The 17506-nt window shown below is 34.1% G+C and overlaps 2 protein-coding genes across 2 annotated transcripts; both read right to left on the bottom strand.

The window, feature by feature from the left end:
* Positions 1-3174: 3174 nt before the first annotated feature.
* LOC129804449 (bone morphogenetic protein receptor type-2) lies at positions 3175-10153 on the bottom strand. The gene is made up of 4 exons (XM_055851765.1): positions 9702-10153; positions 9365-9528; positions 9191-9281; positions 3175-5751 (listed from the first exon to the last, which is right to left on the bottom strand). Exons 1-4 carry the CDS (start codon positions 9769-9771, stop codon positions 3386-3388), a joined length of 2691 nt encoding a protein of 896 aa, XP_055707740.1. The 5' UTR covers positions 9772-10153; the 3' UTR covers positions 3175-3385.
* Positions 10154-13521: 3368 nt separating this feature from the next.
* Positions 13522-16404, bottom strand: LOC129804469 (fumarylacetoacetase). The gene is made up of 4 exons (XM_055851787.1): positions 16079-16404; positions 15931-16014; positions 14572-14705; positions 13522-14516 (listed from the first exon to the last, which is right to left on the bottom strand). The coding sequence occupies exons 1-4, from the start codon at positions 16163-16165 to the stop codon at positions 13568-13570; spliced, it is 1254 nt and encodes a 417-aa protein (XP_055707762.1). The 5' UTR covers positions 16166-16404; the 3' UTR covers positions 13522-13567.
* Between the last annotated feature and the right edge of the window lie 1102 nt (positions 16405-17506).

Here is a 17506-nt window from a genome sequence, read left to right as displayed (position 1 = left end):
GATTCTTGCTGAAAAATGAGATTTCAAATATTTTGAAAGCGATTTGAAATGCATATTTTTTAGTCAGAATAAGAATCTCTTTGTGACGAACACTGGAACAGCTGAAAATTGATCAATAAAATTCTCTCCTTCAAGTTTCTTCCCGTTTTTGAAAATCAACATATTTTACTAGCATAATAAAGTAGATTCGAATTGAGAAAATTTGCATCGCACAGCAATTGCGAGCAGATGATAAGAGAGAACATAAGTTAGTAACTTTTGTAAATCATATATGCAAATTATTTCTCATTCAATTTCCCTCGAGGCAATACATGTCAAATAAAAACTACCTTTTCCACTTCTTTTTGGGAAAAAATTATATTGCAAAATAGACAATTGAACAGTAATTCAATCTTGACCTGGAATTGTCCACCAAAAACCGCCCAGAACTTTTTAGAATAATTTTACCCTACTTCATAACTTTAGTTTAGGTGTTCGTCGGGTTCAAAAATCAAAGGTTGGATAATGTCTAAGGGTGAATGAGTGGCTCTCAGAGTGAACCGGGATCGACAATCGGCAAAATTGTGCCGATCTGGAGATAAAAATCGACAGATCGGCACAATTTGGCTAGGAATTGACAGATCAGCATGTTAAACGTACCATGTTCATTAACAAAAATCGGCAGATTGGCACGATTTTAGAGAAGAATCGGCAGATTGGCACGATTTTAGAGAAGAATCGGCAGATTTAAGTGTCAGTTCGATCTTATGAAGTATAACGTTCGTTTATGCTCAGGTAACATTCTAAATTTCCTACATACAACTCCAGTGGTAAATTTTAATGTAGTGTAGAATGAGGTAATTTGGAACCATTTACAATTTGAGACATTTCAGATTTTCTCGTTATTTCAGATGAGCAAAGAGAAAACTAAGACCGCGAAATAGAAGAAAAGAACGATTAAGAAGAAAAGGAACAGCTTTTCTTCCTTTTAAATCTCTAAAACAGTGAGAAAATCTCAAATGTCCTTAATTGTAAAGAGTCTAAATTACCTCATTTTACCCTACTTCACTGGAAAAATTAATCTTGTAAACTTACTTGCGGCAGACCGGCACGAGATCGATAAAATTCGTACGAAATCGGCAAATCGGCACAATTTTTATAAAAGATCGGCGCTCGAGTGAACCGGAAGCGGCACACTTATATATCCCTCGGATAAATAATGTGAACCGGGTAAGAAATGGCAAGTATATGCATTAAATTGAATGGTAAAAAGTAACTAATAATTTTTAAATATTCCTTTTATTTGGAGCAACAATACGGTAATTATCTTATGATCCAAGGAATACTGTCAATCGCTGGTACTCTTCTCTTATTACCTAAATCATGATCATATTATCTGATTCTTTGCGCTCCATAAATCGAAAATCTATTAATATTGATTAGGTTTATTTGAAAATGTTCCAATTCGGTACATGTTCGGAATTAGGGTTAATTAGCAAGCCTTTTGAAATTTATGTAGCTTTCTAATAACCTCTTGTCCAACTAAAAATTAATGAATTGAATAAACATATAAAATTTTTAAATTGAAGATTTTATCTACAAAAAAAAACCATTTTAGCTTTTATGCGAAATATGAAAACAAAAGTTCTAGAATTTTTGGAATATTAAATTCCATAAATCCTAAGTCAAAGTACAAAAATAAGAGAAGGTCGTGTAATAACTTTTAAAAATGCATATTTTTTGGATGATTAATTGTCGAGGAATTGACCTGCATATTTTCAAATAGGGGAAAGTGGCCTGCCTTTGAATGCGTCAGCCTTTGAATGTTCCATTTTTTCTCTTATTTCCCAAAGCTGAAATTCCATTTTGTTAATCGAAGTGAATAGAAAATAGTTAATAGTATTAAATATAGTTCACAAAATAGAATTTTCGCTTTGAGAAATAATAGAAACATTGAAACATTCAAAGGCTCCCGTATTCAAAGGCAGACCACTTTCCCCTACATACTCAAAACATACTCATCGGTTTTAGTTATTTTGAATACGCTTCGTATTCGTTTAATAAGTTAATCTTGAATAAAAGAACAAATGCGTGAACTTCCCCATATTTCTTTACTAAAATATTCTCAGTAAAAAAAACGAAGCATTTTCACACATTGAGCACGATTAAAAGTGATTTCTGATGCTTTTTGTTTAGCTTTTCACTGTTCGAGATGCAATTTTTTATTAACTATAAAATTGATTGGTTAGTAAACTACAATATTTATCAAAAATCACTTTTAATCATTTTTATCTTTCAAAACACATTTGTAAACTTTAATGAAGTATATTTAAGCTAACTGGGTCCAAACAATTTCCCTAGATACTCGTATTGGACATCTAAACATAAGTTCGATAACTCAGAATTTAAAACTAATAAGTTACGAATTGCCAATTTTACAAGAGAGCGGTTTCAAATTGAGATTTTACATGATGAGTATAAGATTTTTATGATTTTAAATTCCTATAACTTTAGGAATAATTAACTTTCTGTTATAATATTCACAAGGAAGATAGAGGGTGAAAAAGAGTACCCGAAAAGCGAAAATAAAACGAATTTTGAAAAAAATCGACTTATATACGATTTATATTCCGACAAGTCGAGTTGTTAAGGTGGTTTCAAACTTACAAATATCACAAATGATGACAAATTCAAGAATTGTAAAAAGAAACTAGTTTTTTGGAAAAAAAATCTCTAAGTTAAATTATACCCAATAAGTTTTACAATAAAAAAACCAACCGTTCATCTAATTATTCCGGTCTGAAAATGCTTCACATCCCCTATTTTTGCAAATTCAATTATCCATAATTGTGGTAACAAACAGTTCTTCTTCATTTCTGTTTTTCATACATTAATATCGATAGCTTTGAGCTACTAATTTTAATTTACCTCAAAAAATAATTATTACAAAGGCACTATAATGAAAAATAAATTTGGGTGATTGTGTCTGACATGATTTTCAATTATCCGTGATCCAATTAATTAGTTATTTGCCAATTTATTTCTGTTAAAACGATGAGAGTGAATAGTGGTTTATTTTCTGTCAAATAAATTAATTGCGTTTTTTCAGTCTCGCCATATCGTTTGCATAAGAAATTATAAATGGTAATTTGTTGATGATTGCAATTATAAATTCATTAAAAGAATTTAATTTTTTTATCATCACTGCCTCTGAAAATTTAATTATTTTTTTTATAAATGACCTCCGGTATGAAAATCTTACAGTACTATGCAACTAGTAGAATATCTGCTACAGTGACTAATATTATTAGAACCTTGCTTCCATGTATACCCTTCTGCTATCTGTTGCCTGGATTGTATCCAGCTGAGGTTCCTCTTACAGTTCCAGCAACAGTACCTCCTCGTGCTAGAGAATATTTCCCAGGGTAGAGTCCATCATGCGATCATCGTAGAGGGAAAGGGTTTTAGAGGCACGAACTTTTCGTACTGAAGGTGGAACATCTCCTGGGGTCTTAACTCTCTGGCTGGGATCTCTTAATTTTTCCACACTGCCCTTGGTTGGCCCAAAAACCTCCCTGAACACCTCAAGAGATCTCTGTCTCTTTATCTGTTTATCCGTGAGCATCATCTGCCTCAGTGAAGGATCATTGAGACTCTTTACAGCATTTGCTGACTTCGAGGTGACTATTCGGGATGGGAGGGGATGGGTATTTTCTCCAGGACGTCGATAATCTTCAAAGGAGTCACTAGACTCAATCCCTTTGAGATGACCACGAAGGGAGTTTCTTATGATGTTAGATTGTTGATTGAGATTGTTCTCAAAATACCCTCCTCCAGACTCTGAACTCGATTCGAAGTCAATGTCTGAGCGAAAGTGCACTGGGGCAAGATTGAGGTTGCTAGGTCTCTGTCTGGGTCTTGTTCGAATGTCACATAGGGACTGAGGTCCGATTTCTGGACATGACACACTGTCAATGCTCACAGGGAGGGATAGTTTGTTGCCCATCAAGTGGGACTTGTCTTCACAAACGCTGGCTCGCTTAAAGAGTTTTTTCTTGATCATCGATCGAACTCCATTCCAGCCGTTAAATTTTTTCTCCCCATTGGCCAGCTTCACTTGAGTAACATTCTGATCAGAACCTATTGTCTCTCCATCAGATCGATGGGTTTCTTGGGGGTGTTTTTGGATGGGTGAAAATGGAGCTGTCCCATTCCTTATGGCAAAAGGTTGGATTTGCTGATAGATGCTTGAGCTTCTCACCCTCCCATCTCCACTGGCTCCTGTTCCAGAGAGACTCAGCAGGGTGTCTGTGGTGTATTCTGTGGTCTGTGCTTTGGGAATGATTTGATTGGGCGGCGTGATGATGACGGCATCATTTGGGCAAATTGGTGAGATACTTTTGAATGAATTGACCACATTGTTAGCAGCCACAGGAGGGGTTGTACCATTCTTTCCGAGTAGACTGCTCTTTGGTCTAAGGGACGATAGTTCCTGGAGTCTCTCCTCTACACATAGGGCAGTCAATCGAGCTTCAGCATCCTGATCCCAGCATTCTTCGCAAGTATCCCGGATAACTTTTCCTGCTATTCCTCCTCCCCAGGTGGTAGGAAACAGTGGACGAGCCTTGTGTCTCGAGACAAATACCTGCATCTGTTCGTATGTGGGATTTTTTCCAACTTCTGCCTCATAAGGAGCTCGGTAATCAGGGACATTCTGTCCTTCGGGATAGAGATCCTGACACCTTGTACTCAGTTCCCAGAGAACCAAACCCAAAGCATACACGTCAATTTGCTTAAGTGCCGATTCACAATCTCGTAGATTTACAGCTCCTTCGAGAACTTCCGGAGCCATGTAACGAAGAGTCCCAACTTCATTGATACTCTTCGTTTCGGCCAAGGCTATTTCCCCGCGATACTCATACCTGGGTCCAAAGGTTTTCATTGCAAATCCAAAATCACAGAGAGTACATGTTAGATCAGCCTTAACCAGGATGTTCCTACTGTTGAGATCCCTGTGGCAGATACAGGGTTTTATCAGATCACCCTTCCTGATCTCAGTGTGCATATGAGCCAATCCGTGAGCCACAGACTTGGCCATTGAGCAGAAAACAGCATAGGCAGTTGTGTTCTCGGTTAACCAGTCTTGAAGGCATCCCAGGGGAGCTAGGGACAGCACCAGTAAGTACTCAATATTGTCCTCCATAGTTCGGCGCTCATCGCAGCCGAAGTAGGTGAGTAGACATAAATCCTCCATCAAAGGTAGAGTATAGATATCTCTCTCATTTATAAAATACTGCTTGTGCTGTCCAGGGAAGATCTTTACAGCAACTGGTTGCTCATTGACTGAACCACGCCAGACAGTTCCGTACTTCCCTTGTCCAATCATTGCGCACAGTTTGAGGTTGTCCACATTGTGAAGATTGGAACTGTATCCTGGCCCTGAGGGAGCTAATGGGGCTAGTTCAGGTTGGGATTTATTGCCCCTTCGGCAAATTAGGATCAGAATTAAAGATAGGGGTATGAGGCAGGCTGCTGCTAGGGCTAGCCAGACTAGAGGATTCTCGAGAATTGAGGCATCTGGAGCTGGTGAAGGTGATTGACTAGCCCAGATATCTGGATTGGGGTTGTTCTCAGTAGCACTGGTCATGCGGTCATTGCAGAGATTCTCTGAGCAGCAACAAAATAGATACCGATTTTTGTCTCTATTAAGCGTTGAACGGCTAATGCACTCGCTCTGGTCACAGGAAGCTTTTGAGTCAGATTCCCAACATCCTTTGAAATATAGGACACAGGATTATTTGTTAGAATTTTACTAAATTTTAGACAGAATCGGGGATGTTCTGACACAGCTTTTAATATTAGAGATTATGTAGTTATTTTGAAAATACAATAAAGTTTTAAAAAATAACTCTTCCAAAATAATTAATATAATAAGTAAATAAAAATAATAGACTTAGTTTGATCTGGATTTGTTGCAAAATAACAAAAATTGAGAATCATTGTATTTACCATTAATATTTGAAACACTAATCTAAACAGAACTGCATTATGCCCGACGCACAATAACTTTTGTTTGTAAATATGTTTTCAAAATTTCCTATAAAAGTGAGTGAGATCTAGGTTTCACTCACTCTCACTGAAATATTAAAAACATGTTTACAAAATAAAAGTTATTGTGCGCTAGGCATTAAAGTGAAACTTTCAAGGATTTCTGATTTTCACACTGAGAAAAAAAAGAGGGTTTTTTTCCTCATAACTTTAACACTTTTTAGGTGTAAAAATACATCAACATTTTTTAATGTTAATTTTATACCTTTTTAAGGGTAAAATTAACATGAAAAAGAGTAACTTTAACCCCCAATACACCTAAAAAGGGTAATATTCACACCGATTTCGGATCAATACTGCAGGGTAAAATTAACATTTCCGGAATGTTATTTTAACTTTTTCGGATTTCTTTCAGTGCAGCTGATAAGGTAAAGTACCCTCACTCCAGCGGGTTCCTCGACTCGACCAGTGGGTCAATTTTTGAATGTTTCATGGTCAATTTCGTCAATTTCTATGAATTTGACACTGGTTCGTATTATTCATGAAATGGTTGACCTATTAATGTTAGATCATACGCAAAATATTACAGCAAATATAAATAAATTGAATAAATAAATTTACCGGTCGAGACAAGGAACCGGTAGAGCGAGAGCACTTTACCTTATAGAACCTATAGAACTATTGCAATTTTCTATAAAATAAAATAATTTCAATGATTTCCTATTGTTTTTATGATATATATGTGATTTATGATTCGATTCTTAAAAAAATCTTTGAGTTCTGAAAGTAATTGGGGAATTTTCTGGTAGATTCGTAAAACGGCTTTATGCGTTTAATCATTAAAAAAAATATATTAAAACAACTCAAGAAAATATAGAAAAATTATAGGTCTATATAAGTCATTGAGGGAAGTAGGGCACCTTTGAAAATGGAGCACCTTTAAAATTGGATTTTTTTCCAATGTTTAAGTGGGACTGAGCCATATAATAATGTAATTTATCTTCTCAATCTGTTTGTGCAGCTAAATTTTATCACGATAAGGATCAATTTTATCTTAAAATAGATGAAAAATTCCAATTTCAAAGGTGCCCCACTTCTCCCTATAGTTTTTGAAGATTTTTAGGAGACGCACAAATCATAAATTAAATTATAAAAATAATTTTTTAATATGATTTTAAATATACCAAAAATGTGTTATAAGATATAGAGCCATTGAAGAAAAATCTCACTTCGATCCTATCCCTGATTGACAAAAAGAACTGAAAAACAAAAACATAAAAATGGCATTTCCTAATTTAATGGCTAAGGGAAAGTGGGGCAGTTTCACCCTTAAATTGCAAATTGTATTTTGATATCGGTTTTTATAAAAATTGCAAACCGTAATAAAACTTAGTGTATACTATGAGTTACGGTTAGGATTAGAGTTAATAAAAATAAAAACAATTATCCTTAAATTTCACTGGTTTATTGTGAAAACGGTGATTTTACGTTTGTCTAAATGCGTAAAATTGCTATAATGCGTATGATTGCTCAATTTTGATAATTTAGTCTGTAAATACAAGGGTTTAGGCACTTCTAAAATATTTCTGAACATTGAAAAATCATTATAACGCTTCAGAACTTTTCTATTGTAGCTTAATAGTATTTCTATTAATATTTTATAATTATGAATCCTCATAATATTACTAAAAGCACAGAAAATATTCTGAAAAATTATAATTAGAATGAAAAATTGACAACCGAAAATCATTCATCAAACAAAAAAAGCTATTTTTGTTTCTTTTTTTTTTAATTTTGTTTCAAATGCTTTTTTAGGCATTTTTAAACTTTCGAACATAATCAATTAAATCAGTTAGCAAGACCTTTTCATTCAACATTTGAAATTGCTTTTAGTAAAATAGGGGATTATGGGCTACAGAAAAATTCTTCATGAGACTATATGAAACTACCCCTCTTGTACCTCTAGAACTTAAAGCAAAATTCTCAGAACCATCTTAAAATTTTCCATATGATAAATATCTTATTATAATCATTAAACTACTAGTAAATTATTAGAATAATGTTAATTCGATAAATTATTTCAGGTTCAAAAATTGGTGAAAATAAGGAATCCTAAAGTTTCTTTTTAGTGCAATTTTATGAGATCAATTGCAGAGTTCAAACGAGACGCGTTCCGAAATTTATAATTTTTGTGAACATAAGATTTAGGATCTGCTTTAGTAACATAAATGTTTTATCCCATTTCAACTGCTCGAACTCCAAGAGAGAGTAGTTTTCATTTTTTTCAAAAGGATAAGAAAAATATGTAAAAATTGAAACTGCCGCTTCGTTAAACTGCTCCATGCTCCCCTAATTGAAAGTTGTGTTCAGTAAGAAAAAAAGTATAATTTGGTTTATACAGTATTTGGCACAGAAAAGGGTAAAAGTGGTAAAAGTAATTAAATCAATCTTAAATCAGTCGAAATAGTGGGAAGTGGGTCACCTTTAAAATAGAGCTTAAAATACAAACCAATTGTGAAGCTAAATTACAAAGAAAAATTTGTTTTTAAAGGTACCCAATACAAAAAAGGACCAGTTTCCCCTATTAATGAATAACAATACAATTCTGTGATATTTTTGTCTTATTTTTTACTTGTTCATTTTTTTATTGTTTTGAGGAGGATATTGCCTTATTACAGCAGCAATAGCAAATATTTAAAAATTAATAAAATTCGTATTTCTGTATTTTGTTAATATTTGGTAAAGTTTTCGAATATTTTTATAGGGGAAGGCTTTCAGGCTTCACACACTCTGGTTTGGAACACTTTATATTTTTCCCATATTCCTTTAATGAATCTGAAATGAACATTCAGGAAATGTGTGACTTAGAACTGGCTATTAAAATATAGTGCCACTAAGTTAGATTCATTAAAGGAATATGGGAGAAAATATGAAGTGTTCGAAGCTAGAGTGCATGTGAAGCCTGAAAACCTTCCTCTATTAATCATTTCTAAAACAAATATTGGAAGGTTTTTGTCTACTATTTTTACTAATACTGCTCAAAAGTTTTTCTCATTTTCTTTGATAACATCGTCTACATGCAAGTTTCTATTAATTGAAAATAATTCAAATGTCCGAAACATCCCCATTTGTCCTTATATTGCATTCATTTTATTGAAATTACCTTGACTCGCAATTGTGACATTTCCATAAGCATCAATTCTCCACAGAGTATGGCAAAAGTTGAATTTTCTCTCACATATTGTTGTTCCAATCTATAATGGAATTAAAATTAGCATGTCAATAGAGTAATTGATGTGCAAGTCAAAAGTTTGTCAGTGAATAATCTATTTCTTACCGATAAATTGTAATTGGATATCAAGTTATTCTGCTGTATGTCGTACTTCTCAAATTCATCATCCCCAAAATCATCTTCATATGATGAATCGTTTTCACTTGCTTCGTCACTCCTTGGATCCTGAGCCTGGGTGATTGACTTTACGCAAATGCGACTTTGGGGTGCTGCGGGGCGGGTGGTTTAGATGAAGGTGGTTCAGCAGAAATGTTAAAGAGGGGAAAAAGTAAACGGTAAAATTGTGTTGGCCTCATTCTTGCAAGCAATTTTCCTCGATGGAGTTTTTCCATCATAAAACCAAATGGGCAAAAAAAAAGTTTCTGGGTAATAACTAACTTACCGGCACTGCAGCACGCTAGAAGCCACCCGAGTATGAGGGTGGGTATAATGGTATGGTATACCGGATTCATTTTAAATCTCGGTTTCAAATCAATTAAAGGTGGTATCTTCAGGGTGAATCTTCACTCAATTTTCTACTGCAATTAGGATTTTGAGGAAATACACTGAAATCCTTTGGGGTTCTGTGCATTTTCGACGCACACCAAAATTGCCACCCCGTATCGATTTTTCCCAACCACCCTTGGACTATAGGGGTTGAGTTTATGCCTTTTGCTTGCGAATGCACTTTCTTTTCTCTGGGATTTTCTCTTTTATAGTCTACCAGATTTAGAATTTTTTCCACAAAATTCACTCTAAATTATTCATTTTCACTATCAGAAACAATGGGTTTTCTTGGAATTTTCCCTTAGACTCTCAAATGAGTTCTATGAAAAGAAAAAAAAAACATGTGTGAATGTCTTTGCTCAGAATCAAGAGAATTTTCCACAAACTTTCAGCAAATTTTCACAAATATTCACTCACTGAACCAATGGTCGAACTTTAAGAAACCGGAAAACGGATTTTTCAGCAGGAAAAGTGAAAATATTTTGTGCAAAATACAGGATCCCGAAATCTGTGTGAAAAACACTCACAGTTTGGTTTGTTTGGTTTGTTCACTGCGCAGTTTACAATCATTACAGGGGTGGATTTCGTTTTTCCTTTAAGGAAATTTCCCCTCTTGGCTATTCCTCTTTCATACAGATATCAGAGGATTTATTCTTATAACAGTTTATTTGGTATCAAAACTTTGGTCAGTATATTATTTGTTTAGGTCATTATAGATTTTATCAATATATAATTAAATATTAATACCTCTATAAATTATTTAAGTATCGCGTTCCCTGATTGGCTAGAGCTTTTAAGAATTTGAGTTTTGCCCAATCAAACGCGATTATACTCAAATATGTATGTATTGTATGTATTTATTGAGTCATTACTATTTACAAATACTCATGCTGAACTCACTATACATTGCGGCCATCGCCGTCTTAGCGTTGGCGACTTTTTTATTATTTTATATTAGCTTTATATGACTATTTTATATTAGCTCAAGCAAAAGCTTTTGAGCATTTTTAGGCTTAATTTTAAAAATATGCGCCATTTTGTTTGTTAACTTTCGTCCATTTTGAAGGAAAATTCTAAAATTAAAAAAACTTAGAAGCCTTTCATAAGGACAGTATTGCACCATAAAAAATTGCAAATGCTTAAAAAGGTGATAATCGCTTGATGGCAAGTCTGGATTATTCGGCGGGTGCGATAAAGCCTCCCATCTAAGCTCTCGTAGCTGCTGGAACATCGTTGAAGATGTGTGCGGCCTGGCGTTGTCTTTATGTAATATAATACTCTTCCCATTGGCCAATTCTGCGCACTTCAGGTTGATCGCTTAGGCCTACTTCGATCTGCTCTATTATTGGACAATAGAGGTCCGAATTGAGCGTTTGGACATTGGGTAGCAGCTCATAATTGGTGATTCCCTTCCAATCCCACCAAACATACAGTGGCGACAAGATAAATAGCACACCTTCAGCAATTTTCCTATTTTGATGTTTTATGATACAATATCAATCTTTATACCTGATCATGGTTTATTTTTAAAAAATATAATAATGCCCATTATAAATAAAAATTATAATTATTTAGTATTTGTATCTGTTAAAACTATGTGTTTTTGTCATTTTATGAATTTAGGTATAATTCGTGCGATCAATTTAAATAGTACACTTTCATTTTCTCTGAAAATATTACCTGAAATTATTTATTTTAAAATTCATTATATTTCTGTATTGTTTGTCATTTATGGGCATTAATGTCACAAATTTTCGTAAAATAAAGTTATGAGAACTGAAAAATGTTGTAAATAGAGCCTTTGGTTTAAATTTCCAGGCTTTACGTAAAAGAGTTTAGAATAACTAAGAATTTTTTTTAGTCTTATGTGCTATTTCAAGAATTTTTTAATCTTACTAAATTTCTTGATAGAACTTTCAGGTTTTTTCTTCATATGTATTCAAAATGTATTTATTTACAAGTTGATTTATTATTATTACTTTCGTCATTTAAAAGCATAATTTTTCGAAAAACAAAGCATATATTACAGTGTCCGAGATTGTGCTATTTATCTTGCCGCCACTGTATGTACAGCAAAACCTTTTTCCTGTTATCACGCTTAGACCATGATTTTTCCGACTCTTGTTCTCATATGTAACCTATTTTTCATCGCCAGTCACCATCCGTTTCAAAAAGGGGTCGATATCGTTTACGTTTCAGCAAAAAATCGCAGTCATCAATTCGATCCAAAAAGTTCTTTTTCGACATATGGCCTACGCTGATCTAGCTTTTTTGTGAAACCAGCCTTTTTTAAAAACGTTAATTAAGCGTTAATTTTTTTATACGTTAAAAGCTTTGTAATCCCGGTATATTATTGCTAATTAAAGCTGCTTACTTCCAAAAGTATATTACAAATAAATAATGAAATTACTAGTTATCTAAAATTTTTATTTCAACGGTGATCTAAAGAATAAAATATTTTTCAAAAAAAATTTGGGTCATCGGATCCACTAGACCACCCAAATGACTCTATTCAATTTTCATTCATTTTCAATCGCTTATCTCTATCGGGGTGGCGGGTTAACCCTTTAACGACTAGACACTTTTTAAGCACTGAAAATCAACAATAAAAATTAAACTGAGGAACATCATCAATGATAAGTTTTACATCTAACCTTGGAAAGTCCAACAGAGTCTGATTTGGTGTATTTTGTATTTTGTGCTTCTATGAACGATAGGGACAAACATAGCCCAAAAATTTAAGTAAATTTTCTGACAATACCAATGAATAATATTTCTCGCTTTAATGAAAAATATTGCGTATGAGTATTGTAGTTTTTATTGCCAAAAGGGTTTTGTTTAAAAAAATGAGAAGTATAAAAAATAAATAAAATCAATTATGAATTTGAGAATTGAAAAATTCCCCATTTTTGATCTTAAATATTTACTACATAGCAAATAGCTAGAGACTTGCAAAAAATATTCTAGATTCCTTCAACCTTCTACTTTACAATTATGTAAAGTCACAAGAAAAAAATAACTTTAGGTAGTCAGGAAAAACTATTTTCTTTATGGGACACTGGTGTTCCAATCGTCCTTAAAGGGTTAAGTCACTCAGGTTAGTAACCGAGACCTGTCAATCCTCTGCCACTTCAAAAAGGTTTTTGGGCTCGATCTCAAGATGACTTAAGGCAAGATCCTGAATTCGATTCAGTCAGTTTGTCCCGAGTTTGCCTCGAGATCGTTTCCCATTTAAGACTACAAATTCTTAAATAAGAGCTCTTAACTAGAGAATTTGGTATGCCTCTTCAACTCGAACAATTGCATAATAATTGCATTTTTTTAAAATAAATTTTGTGGTAAGTTACTTAAAAGCATTAAGGGTTGAATGCAATTAAATCATAAAATCCTAAAAAAAATCAGTAAAGAATAGAAGAGCTTAGAGACAATGTTAAAGATATCGAGAAGAAATAGGGGGAAGTGGGGCACCTTTGAAATTGGGATTTTTCACCTATTTTTAAATAAAATTGAGCCTTGTCGTGATATAATTTAGCTTCTCAATCTGTTTGTGCAGTCAAATTATATCGCGATATGGCTCAATTTTATTTAAAAATGGGTGAAAAATCCCAATTTCAAAGGTGCCTCACTTTCAAAGGTGCCCCACTTCCCCCTATTAAAATTTCATAATTTGAATAAAAGTTTAAATAAATGTTTAAGCTGATAAATAAAACTAGAACTTTTGAAAAATACAAAATATTTTATTCTTGGGCTTTTATATTCTTCTTACAATGGTGTTGCTGGTAAAACCACTCCTGAACAAGATCCAAAGCCGATCCTTTTACGATCACCATTCTCGCAATGTCCTCTGATAATGACTTCATCTCCGTCTTGAAGGAATTTTCTGGTTTCACCACCAGAAAGTGGAATGGTCTTTGTGCCCTTCCAGCACAGTTCGAGTAGGGATCCAAAAGAGTCTGCTGTGTCTCCACTAATTGTTCCAGATGCCATCAAATCTCCAGGACGCAAATTGCATCCTGTAACTGTGTGATGAGCCACTTGCTGCAATGCTGTCCAGTAGAGATGACGATAGTTTGACCTACAAACTGTAGTTCCTCTCACAGCTCCCTTGGGCTTGATGTCCACTTCGAGTTTAATATCAAAGTTGAAGTTCTCATTGTGCTGGAGATAGGGGAATGGTTTGGGATCCTGCGGGAAGTTGTCCACAACAAATGGTTCCAAGGCAGCTACAGTAACGACCCATGGTGAAATGGTTGTTCCCAAATTTTTCGCAGTAAATGGTCCAAGTGGAACATATTCCCATTTTTGGATATCCCTGGCACTCCAATCATTCATCAGGACGAACCCAAAAATCCTCTTTCGACTCTCATTGATGTCCACACGTTCTCCAAGTTGAGTTTCCGGTCCGCCAATGAAGAATGCCATCTCGAGTTCAAAGTCCAGTAGACGACAAGGTCCAAAGGCAGGATCTGCTCCATCCACGGGTAGGGTTTGACCCAGAGGACGACGGATAGGTGTTCCTGAAACCACAACCGAACTCGCTCGGCCATGGTATCCCACAGGAAGATGCTTCCAATTGGGCATTAATGCATTTTCGCGTCCGCGGAACATCACTCCCACATTTGTGGCATGGTGAATGGAGGAGTAGAAATCCGTATAATCCCCAATTGTTGCTGGTAGATGCATTTGCACGCTGCTTTGAGATACAAGAGCTCTGCAAAAAAAATTGCTACTGTATTTGTTCGAATAAGAAGTTAGAGTGCTCATACTCGTTCTTGAGGGAACCATTGTTGTCCAGTTCAGAATTTCGCGCCAACAACTGAATGGTGCGTGCTCTCACTGATGCCCATGCGTCGTAGCCGAGTCCCATGAGGGGATTGAGATTCGAAGCTCGGAGGGCATTCTACCAAAAGAGAAGTGTTAGATGGCACTATAAATTCTACTGATTAAAGAAATTTAAAGAAATCGTATTCATTGATACTCTTAATTTAAGAGATTACGTATAGCCTTACCATATTTTATATTTCTATTCAGGATAATACTATACTTTTAATTTTTAAGGAAATATTAATTCTTATAAACATTAAATAATAAGAAAATATAACAAATGACGTATTTGATCTAAATTGTAAGATGGTATTACATTTTTTAGTTCATATCCCTGGTACATAAACGTCGGACTGTACAGTATCTTATGCCTGATACTATTTGCCCAGCATTTTTGGGAATGATCACAAAATTACCTTTTAGAAAACGGCTCGATAAATATATTTTCTCACAAAATAGAAGAAAATGGCTTTCACAGAGTTGTACAGCAGTAAATTTCCTATAAAACTGTACTAATTAGAAATTTTGGAGGTGCTCGAGCGGCTTGTAAAAAAATAAAATATCTGTTTTGTGACTTTTTGCCCAGTCTCCCCTATTTCTTCGAGTTTATTTTTAACTTTACAAGTTGATCTATAAAAAATTATTTTTTGCACTCTAAATATTTTGATTTTTTCACCTAAGGGGAGGTGGGGCACCTTTGAAATTGGGATTTTCACTTATTTTTAAATAAAATTCAGCCTTATTGTGATATAATTTAGCTGCACAAACAGATTGAGAAGCTAAATTACATTATTATATGTCTTAATTCCACTTAAAAATAGGAGAAAGATCCCAATTTCAAAGGCGTCACATTTTCAAAAGTGTCCCACTTCCTCCTAATTGAATTTATTATGTATAACGAAGGATAACTATTTAAAAAAGTAATTTATTTGGATATTAACTCTTTCGTCTCTTTTGGGACTCTGAGTACCCAAAGAAGCATATGAATATTCTGTGAAAAACGATGTTTTTTAATTATTCATAACTGATAAAATTACAAACTATAAGGATGTCCAAATGTAAGATATTTTTTGTAGAACCTCAATTAATTCCTGAGCTTAGATATTTTTGATTAAAAAATTGTGAAATTGGCTTGCAGCATATGCTGCGGTCCGGAAAGAGTTAAACATGGAAATTCATACTTTTAATATTGCTTGACAATACCTCTTAAAATAAGAATATACGAGCTCACTTTTTTTCAAGAATAAGAGATCTTTAAATCAACTTCATGTAGTCTCCAAATAAAAAGAAAAAAATCTTACTTGATAAGGAACGTCATAGAGATGAGCTACAGCAAACAAATCCAAAATTTGTTCTCCAATAGCGACTCCAATTCGTGTATTATTCTGGAAAATGTGGTCCAAGACTTTGTAAGATTAACCTCAAGTTTTGACCTGTAGCGGATCTTACCTGACCAGTGCGAGAAAATACTCCGTAGGGAAGATTTTCGTAGGTAAAATCGGAGTCTTGAGGGATTTCTATGAATGTTTCACCCATTGTTGTATATTTGTCAGAGATTCTAGAGTGAAACAAGATGTTGATAAGAACGATTAAATACCGCACTTTTGAGAGATTTCAGATTTTTCGTCTTTATCACTCGAGATGTAGCTGGAAACTGAATTATTCTTTGGTGTCAGGTTGTTGTTTGTCGGATTTCAAATGCAAATGCCACAAGTCACTCGACCACTTCCAGGGGAACACTGAACCACGTTGTGACGAGCAGTTTAATCAAATCAGCTATAAAAGTAGTATATACAGGGGCTCTATTCATGCTGGGTCTGGGTAGCATTATTAAAAGTTCTAACTAGCCAAGGTTGTGAAGGTGTGGGACGGTGTATTTCATGATGATGTGGTTTGTGATCGAAGCATGGGATTCAGTGGCTGTTGCTGGACGAGAAACAAGCCTCCAAAATAAGCATAAATTTGAATAGTAATGGGAAAAATGAAATTCCTCTTTGTTTGTCTATTTTGCTCTGTATTTTTCCTTATACTTCTCTCTTTCAATTTTAGAACAACATTTAACATCTATTTTTTTATGTCTTTTATATCATTTTTGTCACTGCACTTAATATACATTTATTTGTAATATTTTTTTTCTTTTAATATTCTTGCTATATCTCATGAAAGTTTCTGCCTCATCGCCTCAATTTAATGTACAAATTAAACAACTAGCAATTTTTGTCATTTTTTTTCTAAGTGAATTATTCATGCCGCATTCGAGAAAACTAAATTTACAGTGAAACTTGAATGGGTTTATTCAATTCATTAAGTATACGATCCTTTTCAATCTCTTAATACGTTCGCTCGGATTCTTTTGAGAAAATAAATTCCTCTGCAGACAAATTATCAATCATTCATTCATCCATTACTGCAAAAAGCTCAACAACCTCAGTCAAACGCCAAATTCGAATTTGGAAATAAACCCATCAAATTATTCTTATTTCTCAATACGGCCGAATAATGTATAATTAACTTGTGTTTGAAGGAAGACTTTTGTGACTTCATTGTTTTTTTTTGTCATTATTACAATACTTGTTTTCTCACAGATTTTTTTTTCATTCACTTTTAACCCCAACAACCCTCCCCCAAAAATTTTCTTCTATATTAATTAAATAGAAATTTAATAATACATTCTATTCTCATTCTTTTACATTCTCTACAAATTTTTATTTGCTTTTTTTCTCTATTTTCTTTTTGAGGAATGCATTCAAGCTTTTTGTTCTCTTATCCTGACTCGCTATTTACATAAGAAAAATCTATTCACATGTTTTTTCTATACATTTGTGCATTTATTGAATAAGAAAGCACTCGAAAAAAATAATTCAAAAAGGTATCTTA

This window comes from Phlebotomus papatasi, chromosome 2 (assembly GCF_024763615.1).
Source record: "Phlebotomus papatasi isolate M1 chromosome 2, Ppap_2.1, whole genome shotgun sequence".
In the NCBI taxonomy this organism is placed as follows: domain Eukaryota; kingdom Metazoa; phylum Arthropoda; class Insecta; order Diptera; family Psychodidae; genus Phlebotomus; species Phlebotomus papatasi.
This window is presented reverse-complemented; position numbering and strand designations above follow the sequence as displayed.

Bases quoted from the DNA above. Each gene is read 5' to 3' on its own strand.
- LOC129804469 (XM_055851787.1), bottom strand. From the start codon at position 16,165: ATGGGTGAAACATTCATAGAAATCCCTCAAGACTCCGATTTTACCTAC. The intron at 14,706-15,930 runs GTAAGATTTTTT...CTCTTTTGGTAG, and splicing joins TCTATGACGTTCCTTATCAA to AATGCCCTCCGAGCTTCGAA. The intron at 14,517-14,571 runs GTATGAGCACTC...TTTTTTTTGCAG, and splicing joins AATGGTTCCCTCAAGAACGA to AGCTCTTGTATCTCAAAGCA.
- LOC129804449 (XM_055851765.1), bottom strand. From the start codon at position 9,771: ATGAATCCGGTATACCATACCATTATACCCACCCTCATACTCGGGTGG. The intron at 9,529-9,701 runs GTAAGTTAGTTA...CCCGCCCCGCAG, and splicing joins TCTAGCGTGCTGCAGTGCCG to CACCCCAAAGTCGCATTTGC. The intron at 5,752-9,190 runs GTAATTTCAATA...TATATTTCAAAG, and splicing joins TGTCACAATTGCGAGTCAAG to GATGTTGGGAATCTGACTCA.